The following is a 9,032-nucleotide window of genomic DNA, read 5'->3' on the forward strand; positions in this document are numbered from 1 at the left end:
TTTGTCGGTTCAATTGCGGTTTTTGAAATTGGGAATTTTAACATTTGTCCGAGTTGTTTTTTGTAGTGGTTCATGGTTCAACCGGCCGGTCCGAACCGATTTTCAGAAGATAGATTATAACCATTCTCTCATGTTGTTTTTATTTTAAAATGTTTAATATATTTTAGTATCAAATTTTCAATTAAGCTTACAACACAGAAGTGGTTCAAGGAATCAAAATGCTAGAGTGAAAATTAAGCTTCACCTAAATTCAACTATAATCGAACGAAAGACAGAAACATTAATTTTCAACAATAGTCCATAAAAAATATAGTGCATAATAATTTTTTAAGTAAAAGAGATGAAACTAACAAGTCTTAGTAGTTAATATAAACTAAACATGACTACATGACAATTACGATTATTTAATTTTTGTTTGACTCCTTTTGTTTATACTTATTGTAATTCCTGGGAGCAGATTCAATGACATTATGCAGCATCAAGTTGTGGGGCCTTAGAATCAAATCCAACACATGTCGCATCCTTGTATCATCATTAACCTGCAAAATATAAATATTTTAGGTTACCAACAAAATCATACACATTAGCAATTGAAGTACTATTTTTTTTAGCAAAAGAAAATTATATTTATTGTATAACTATACGTCTTCCTGTAGTTTGTCATCCAGGTTGCCACCCATACCCCACAATCATTACTGTGTTAAATAAGACGCGGTTAGCTTATGCAGATAAAAATTTGAAAGAGGAAAACACAAATATAGATATTCCTTACGAGCCAGGAGCTTGTTCTCGTGTTTCTAGCATATCCACAAATGCAAAATCAAGTATCCTTGGCCTGAACGGAGTGTTGTATTTATAGAACGAGTCATACTTGAGCATATCTTCCAGATATTCAACCCTTCAGCTTCTCTTCTTGCATCATCAGCATGTGACTGAAACATTTTAGCCTCTACTTGTTTGATTTTAACTACACTCTCCAATTCATGAAAACATAAGTCTTTTGGAACAATACTCATTTGCAGCTCAGGCGCCAGAGTCCTTTTATCATCTTGATCAAAGCTGGTAAGGATGTTTGCTGGCATTTCTAACACAGGTTTCTTCTCCGAATAAGTAGATTTCAGCCAAGAAGCTTCCTGGCTTGGCCCAACTATCCCTTTGATTTTCTTACTTCGTTCCTTCCCAGATAAGTTTGTAGCCATTGCTAATTTGGAAGAATTCCCATCTGAAATATGGACAACATGTAGGGTAAAAAGATGCAAACACAATTTAGCTTGAAAGCACTAGGAATTTAAACAGGAAAAAATAAAATCAAACTTAGAAAATAGCACAATCTGAGATCTAAAATAGTATGCTTTATAGGCAATTAGGCATGATACAAATACGAAAAACTACAGTATTTGATATCTATCATTTGCTAACATAACTACATAAGTGCAAATGCTTTCAATATTGATGCTTTGATTTGAAGATTTCTGCTTTGTTTCAGCATTATTGCTCTTTGCCTACTTGAAGATTGTTGATCTCCTTGCTTTATTTATATATAAATAATGTATTTTGATTAGTTTTCTTCCCAGTTTATTGATTTTGATCCCCTTGTCTGTTTTGATTTTGCATCTGGAATCAGGAGTAAATATTTAAACTATTAGTCTCTAAAATTTAAACTATTAATTAATTTTGCAACAGGGTAATGGTCCAAGAGATTGAGATTTTAAAGATTGAAGTGATGCCAGGATGGAGAAAAGGAACAAAGATCAAATTTGAGGGCAAGGGTGATGAAAAACCTGGATACCTTCCTGCTGAGATTCCTCTAGTAGATGCACTCACAGGGTGCTCTTTACCAATTTCTATATTAGGAGGGGAGAAGCTGACTTTGTCATTTGAGAATACTGTTGTATACCCTGGATATGTTAAGGTTATTGAAGGTCAAGGCATGCCAACCCTTAAAAACGATGGGAAAAGAGGTGACCTCCATGTCAAGTTTCTAGTTGACTTCCCCAAAGAATTGAGTGATGAACAACGGCAAGAAGCTTTTAGAATCTTAGAAAATTGTTGTTAATAATGACCATAGTTGTACATTTGTATATTTTATATGCAGATATGAATGCATTTGCTATCAGTTAAAGACACAAATTTTCTGTTAATGATAGATATACAATTCATAACTCAATGTTGGCATTGGATTATTTCTCCATAAGAAATAGCTGATAATTACATATATTTATGTATATAGTACCTATAACCATATAACCACTGTTTTATGAATATCTTATTAGACTTCGCTGTAAATTTCATTTTATTCTGCATTCATCTCCTAAAATAAAAAGTTGGTAAAATAAATAAAAAATCTAATTATTCTTGAATGAAAATGATAATTAATTTTTATTTTATTATTTTAAAATTTTTTCTTATATTAGAGAATCTTTTTCCTCCTACTTAGATTCTCATTGACCTTTACATTTCGGCAGCCAGTATCTCGTTTGGAACTGTACATTCTTTTAGATATCTTTTTACCCCGTCCTTGATCATTAGACCCCCGTCCACGTTTATTACCACTTCAAACAATTTTCTTTGAAGCAGATTTATCTTTAATGAATTCACCATGCCCTAACTCTGCTGGTTCAACCTCTCTATTGCATTTGAAGGACGTATATCTTGAAGGAAGCTTCTTCTAGAAAGAAAGAGCGAGTTAGATGCTTTAAGTTTTCATTATATATCATAAAAGATCTCCTGCCCTCCACCCATATGCTCAAAAGTAAAAAGTTAAACATCAGGATCATATGTTTAAGGAAGATTTAGTATCCACTATATTTCTTGCATTATAGAAAAATAGATCAACCTTTCAAGACCAAAATGAGGATTTAGTTGAAAAGAAAGAAAGAAAAAAAGGGAATTGGCTTCCATCTCATCGCTGGATCCCCGTTTTTTTGCTTGAAAATTTATGTCACAAGGAAACACCTTTCTTATTAGTGATACTGAAAAATAACCCCTTCTTGAGAAATAACACCAGCTTACATGCGGTTTTAACAAACACGATTCAGAATGTTATATACAAACCATATATCAACAAATGTGTATTCACATTTAATCTTTGACTGCAGAATCTGAGATGACTTCTTGACTCGTTTTGCTTAGACACCTACGAATAACCTGCATTGCGATTCCCAGTGTTCCTTTATCTGTTTAAGCCTCTCTACCCTTTCTGATTGAGCCCTTTTCTCCCAGTATTTCTGGCAGCTGTACAAGTATTTCAAACATTAGCTTATTAATAGAGTTACAAAGGATACACTGTAAGCGCTACTCCAAAATTGAAAGTTAAATTCTTTAGAGCTATAGATTCAAAAATTATTAGATACTATTAAGGGTCTGTTTACTTCTTTTCAATGATAGTACTTTTTGTTTCCAGGCTAAAAAGTTTTATTATTTTCATTCTTTTTTAGTTTTCTTCACAAAGTTCTAAAAACAGAAAACAGTATGCAATCATACAGAAAATAGTTTATGAATTCTAAGGTAGTATCTTCTACATTTTGGTGAAAGCTAAAGTTTTTCCTTGGGTTTAAAATTCTGACACAATCTCTAACTTAATTAGATCTATTTGCATGGCTGCATCCAAGCAACAGTAATCTACAAATAAATAACTACAGTGGGACTGCAATCTGAATGAAGATGCTCGGTATGTGAATAAAGCACAAAAATTTAGTTCCAATACACCCAACAACTAATAATGAGTTAACTTACCAGGCATATAGAACAAGTCAAGTCGATATCAATTTTGATGGAATCAAGTAGCTCACAAGTGAGTGCTGGTTTTCCATCCTTAAACGTTAGAGAACATCCATCAAAGAAAGCATGTGCCTTCCTAGACTGGACCTTAGTTTCCCTTAGATTGATGTGGAGGGCCATAAGCTCACAAAGCCAAGGACTTTGCAGAATTTCCTTGTGCATACTCTGGACCTGTGACTTGAACATTTGTCCTTGCCTGGAATAATGAACCTGCATGCAGTGACAAATACAATTGAATTAATTAAGTACTAATCATATACAGATTAAAGAATTAATTAACACGCCTCATAATAATTTTTTACCTGAATTGTCCAAACATAACAAGCAAAAAGGGACACAAATAATGCAATATCTTATCATATTTCTTCAGTATTTTTCTGTTGAAGGTAGTACTATATGAATGAAGAGCATACTTTATGAGCTAACCAACTATGAAAGAGTTTTCCGGTGATATGAAGTTTCCAAGGTATCATTCCACCACACCCTTTTGCTTGTAGTACCCCTTCTCTGCCAAGGCCTTGCTCATAACCTTAACAATGATTCCCTCACGCAACCAATAGTCCTTCCTGTTGATTTTCTCCTTTTTCTTCTCCTCTTCCCTTATCAATTCTTCCAAGGTTGACTTTCCTCCACCGCCACTCTCTTCTCTCTTCAAACTATTTCCCGAATTTCTTTCTTTGTATTTATCTTCCTCATCCTCATCAAACACAGCCTTCTTCGATGAATTATCAGAATCATTAACAATGGAGTAATTCACAGTAAAAACAGTAAGATTTACAGATTAATTAACACTTATTCAACAATTATTCAACCCATAACAAGTTCACAAATTAACTAACAACAATTATTCAATAATTGTTATAAAAAAAAAGCCAACTGCTCTCATGAAGATGCCAAAAATATCTTCTCATGATGATCTTTGTTTAAAAAGTGTAACTTATTTGTTTAGCAACACTTTGAATAAAGGTAACATTTTTACTTCAAATAAAAATCAAGCCTTACAATCTATCATCCAATAGTAAAAATGAAATATCTTCACATGATGACAATCATAAAATCTTCATTGGAGTAGCCACCTAAAAAAAATACCTAGAAGCTAGAAGCTCTAGAACAGAGCAGAGCAGATCCTGAGCAAGGGGGAGACAAGGGCACGACCGAAGGGATGGCAGGTGGAACAGAGATAACGCCGGTGACGATGGAACAGAGCTGTGCGACGAAAAAAGGAGGCAAGCCCGGCGACGATGGAACCGAGCTGCGCGACGGTGCTTTCAAAGCTGAAACAGTAGCTGCACGATGGTGGAACAGAGCTGCACGATAACAACGGTGGCTTCGAAACTCGTTTCGGCGACGGCGGCGGGATATGGACGGAGGTGAGGGAGTGAGATCGATGACGGAGAGAGGAAGGAGGAGCTCGAGGGTGATGGGAGGGATGGGTTCACGTTTAGCCGTTGTGTGGAGCTAAGGTTGCTGGGTTGGGTAATTGGCTAGGGCATCCCAGCACACGCACAGTGAGACAGATGAGAGAGATCGAGGAGCAAAGAGGATAGGAAGAGGAAAGAAGAAGATGAAGAAGACTGAATCCTTCAGAAGCGTGAACGAGAAGGTTTCTGAACCGAGATGAAGAACAATTTTGGTTTTTTGTTTTTTTAATATGTTTAACACAGATAAAGAACAATTTTGATTTTTTATTTTTTTAATATGTTTTTATTTTGTTGTTTCAATTATTTGAAACTATAAAATTAGAATTAATTGAATTCTAAAATTTAATTAATTTAAAAGGGTATTTTTATCTAATCAAATAAAGGAAGAATGTTTAAGTCTTTTTATAAAATTAAATAAATAAATATTTTTTATTTTTATTTAATTAAAATGGTGTTTTAGTAAAAGTAGTGATATACTATATATTTAAAAAAGAAAAAATTAAATGCTGATGTGGAAAATAAATTCCACATGTCATATTGTTATTTATCCATATTTTAAACGTATCAGTTATTAATTTATCATCGTACCGTAGCAAACACCATTTTATATTATTAGATATAATCTAACACCATTAAAAATACTAATAATAACTAATTAATTACTACAAATCATAAAATATACTTCCCCTAACACTACAGTTTAGTCATTTATAGATTCTTCCGCAACAACTAGTTAGTAATGTTTACTCTTCTCAACAACTAGTTTATAATGACAAATTTGTAACGAGTTTATAAGAAGTTTTGCAATGACTAATTTGCACAACTACCTTTATAAATACTAATTCGTAATAACATTGAGTTATTTTAAAAACTATACCATAAAAAAATAAAATATTTTATGTCACAAATGAAAATACATAACAAAAATTAAACAAGTTATGCCAATTCATTGCTAACACTAACCGAATTAGATTTTAACGTATCGAATTGAGTTAAAAAATACTCTAAAACTTACGAATATATATCGAACTAGAAAAAATTTACCAATGTACACATAAATGGCATTAGGAGTTGATGGTGAAATCTGAAATTAAAAATAAAATAATATATCTCAAGATATAAATGTAATATATTTTCTATATTTTAAAAAATATAAGATAAAAAAACACCAAATTCTTTTCTCTTTCTCTATCTTTGTATTGTATCCTATCTCTCAAACAAAATGCAGCCATTAAAGTAGAAATTAATAAAATATGTCCCTATACTTATTTTGTTCTTTTAAGTGTATATCCCTCAAAAGATACATAAAGGGGAGTCAAAGAGAGATTGAGGTAGCACTAAGAATCTGCCTCCTTGGAACAAGAATGGGTTAAAGTTCATGGTTGAGATTAAAGACAAGTTTTACACATCATTACTCTTGTCCTAGGATGTTTTGAAGGGCCAACACCAAGAGTATATTAACTCACCTTGGTTCGGATATTCCCTAAATATTCAAGAAACCAGATTAAACAACTTTATAATTAATAATACATTTAGTAGTGTCACTTTTTCTATCTTTAATTTTTGTTAGGTAGATCCAAACACAATAAATAAAGCTTCCTCAACTATTATTGCTTTCAAATATGTTTGCCAAAGTGCTTTAATTTATATATATAGCTTTCAATCTTCTTCTAAATATCACCATTAGTGTTCTAGTGCCTTGGAGTTTTTGTCATCAATTTCAAGAGAAATTTTAACTCTTTCAGATGGAAACAAGTGCTCCAAATGTAAATGTCTTGAATTTTAGTTCTGCTTCTTTCTGTTGTGGAACGGACGAATGCGATTTTCGATGGATCGGAGGCTTTCGCCCTTCTAAAATTTTGCAGGTAGTGATGCTTGTTTGCTAGAAATGAAATGAGATATTTATAGATTCATGCTGTGTCCAAATATATTTTTCATTCTCATGCATATGGTTGTATTTATATTTTGTAAAGAAAATATTGGACAAGATCATTTTACTAAGGGAAATCATTAAAATTTTATCAAATAAATACTAAAATTAAGCACCCTATAATATATATTATTTACTTTGGATACAGGTTATGTTGCCACAACTTGAAGATTCATGTAATTCCCAGGAACAAGTGTGTGATATTATAAAGTTTGGAAAATCATGTGAGGAAGCAGAATATGCTCTTTCACAAGGCATGGAAAAACTGCATCAACTGCATGCCAAAGCAACAGCAGCAGGTGACAAGGGATCTCAACTGATTTTTGTCTCTCAAATGGTTAGCTTTCTAAAGCAGGTAAGTAACAACACTTCCATATTTTCTGTCCATCTAAAATAAAGTGATAATAAAAGAAAGTAAACACATAAATTGTATTTCAGAACAGATATTTTGTTGATTCTCTGCAAGTCTTTGAGAATTATTCTCATTTGGTCTCTTTGTTGTTATAAAAGTGAATTAATAAATCTCATAATAATTTTTAGACCTAATTGACTTGTAATAAAATTTGTTAGGAACTTATTTGTTCAACATGTATGTTACACATTTAATTGAAGTGACGAAAGACTAATCTTTTTGACGAAAGTAATTTTTAAAGAATTCTAAAAGTTAAAAATTTGTTGAGAACTAAAGTGTCGAAAAATTTCGTTGAAACCGATTTGAGTGTTATTTAAAAAAAAAAAATTTCTTTATCTCTTCTATTGGTGTCTTTGTATTTTATGATGTGAAAATAAAGTTAGTCATTAAACAGAGTTTTAACCATAAAGCTTGTGTCCTAGTTAATCTAACTTATAAAATTATTTATTTCAGATTTAGCAGCTAATGGATACTAACAAATGAAGCTTTTTTTTGTTACAACAGGCTAATTATGTTCGTCAAGAATTCTTGCATCAATTCTCTCGTTTCGTTACAGTTTCCCAACAAGCTCAAATTTTACTTGCCTTGGGGATTAAGCTTTCCCAAGATATCTGAACAATACTTTCTTTGTTTTCCTTTTAATTGTCACTATGAAAATTTGGTGCATCATTGCCGAATATTCAGATGCACTACTATTCTAAAAATGCACCAAATTTTTATAGTGAAAGATAAAAAAAGAAAAATGGAAAGAGCAGTGTAATATCAACCAATAAATATTGAATCCAAATAAAAATTAATGTATCTTGTTTGTAATGCAAAACAAAATATTAAGGTTATAATATTAGAGAATTTTAAGTTAAATTGAGATTTTGGGGAAAGTAAAAGTTAGATCTTTAAGGTCTAAAGTAAAAGATGTTATATGAGTGAATGAGAAACAAATCGTATGTGTATAAAATTGTTTTAGAAAAGTTTCCCAACAATTATTAAGAATTTCTAAGTGGCCATGATTAGGAAGAATTTGTAGTTGCTATTAATATTTACTTGGATTAAAGAGTTGAAAGTGGTCACGTTTGAAGCACGTGACTGTTTGAAAGCCCAATAAAAAAGGTAAGCAAACGAGCCTCCCCAACCTCCCTCTCCCAAAAGTGAACTTGGCTAATAGAGATTGCAATGGAAACCAAGGAATGAAAGAATTCTGTATATTGCTTTCATTGATTTTACTGTTCCTTCTCACGTTAACTTTAATTGGATTTAAAGGTTATAATTTTCAGTCCACATCAGTAATAAATAGAGGCTAATGCTAAATTATCATATTTATAAACAATTCTCAAGTTTTTCACAATTTTATAATGTATCCTAAAAATAATTTTACCACCCTAAAAACTTTCTAGTTTAACAGGATACAACTATGTTATGCACAAAAATAAATAATTATTAAATTAGTATTTTTATAAAATATATGTTAAAATATAAAATAATAATAAAAGTA

General features: G+C 31.8%; 3 protein-coding genes across 3 annotated transcripts; 2 read left to right on the forward strand and 1 right to left on the reverse strand.

Annotated features, from left to right (window-relative positions):
- Positions 1–1,687: 1,687 nt before the first annotated feature.
- Positions 1,688–2,205, forward strand: LOC112778836 (uncharacterized). Its single transcript, XM_025823115.1, has 2 exons — positions 1,688–2,019; positions 2,148–2,205. The coding sequence occupies exons 1-2, from the start codon at positions 1,688–1,690 to the stop codon at positions 2,203–2,205; spliced, it is 390 nt and encodes a 129-aa protein (XP_025678900.1).
- An 833-nt stretch (positions 2,206–3,038) lies between these two features.
- Positions 3,039–4,753, reverse strand: LOC112778837 (E3 ubiquitin-protein ligase NLA-like). Its single transcript, XM_072228543.1, has 4 exons — positions 4,736–4,753; positions 4,259–4,495; positions 3,736–3,990; positions 3,039–3,251 (listed from the first exon to the last, which is right to left on the reverse strand). Exons 1-4 carry the CDS (start codon positions 4,751–4,753, stop codon positions 3,129–3,131), a joined length of 633 nt encoding a protein of 210 aa, XP_072084644.1. The 3' UTR covers positions 3,039–3,128.
- A 2,060-nt stretch (positions 4,754–6,813) lies between these two features.
- Positions 6,814–8,404, forward strand: LOC112776872 (TGACG-sequence-specific DNA-binding protein TGA-1A-like). Its single transcript, XM_025821145.3, has 3 exons — positions 6,814–7,066; positions 7,280–7,486; positions 8,048–8,404. The coding sequence occupies exons 1-3, from the start codon at positions 6,947–6,949 to the stop codon at positions 8,156–8,158; spliced, it is 438 nt and encodes a 145-aa protein (XP_025676930.1). The 5' UTR covers positions 6,814–6,946; the 3' UTR covers positions 8,159–8,404.
- The last annotated feature ends 628 nt before the right edge of the window (positions 8,405–9,032 follow it).

The sequence above is a fragment of the Arachis hypogaea genome, chromosome 19, assembly GCF_003086295.3.
Source record: "Arachis hypogaea cultivar Tifrunner chromosome 19, arahy.Tifrunner.gnm2.J5K5, whole genome shotgun sequence".
Taxonomy (NCBI): domain Eukaryota; kingdom Viridiplantae; phylum Streptophyta; class Magnoliopsida; order Fabales; family Fabaceae; genus Arachis; species Arachis hypogaea.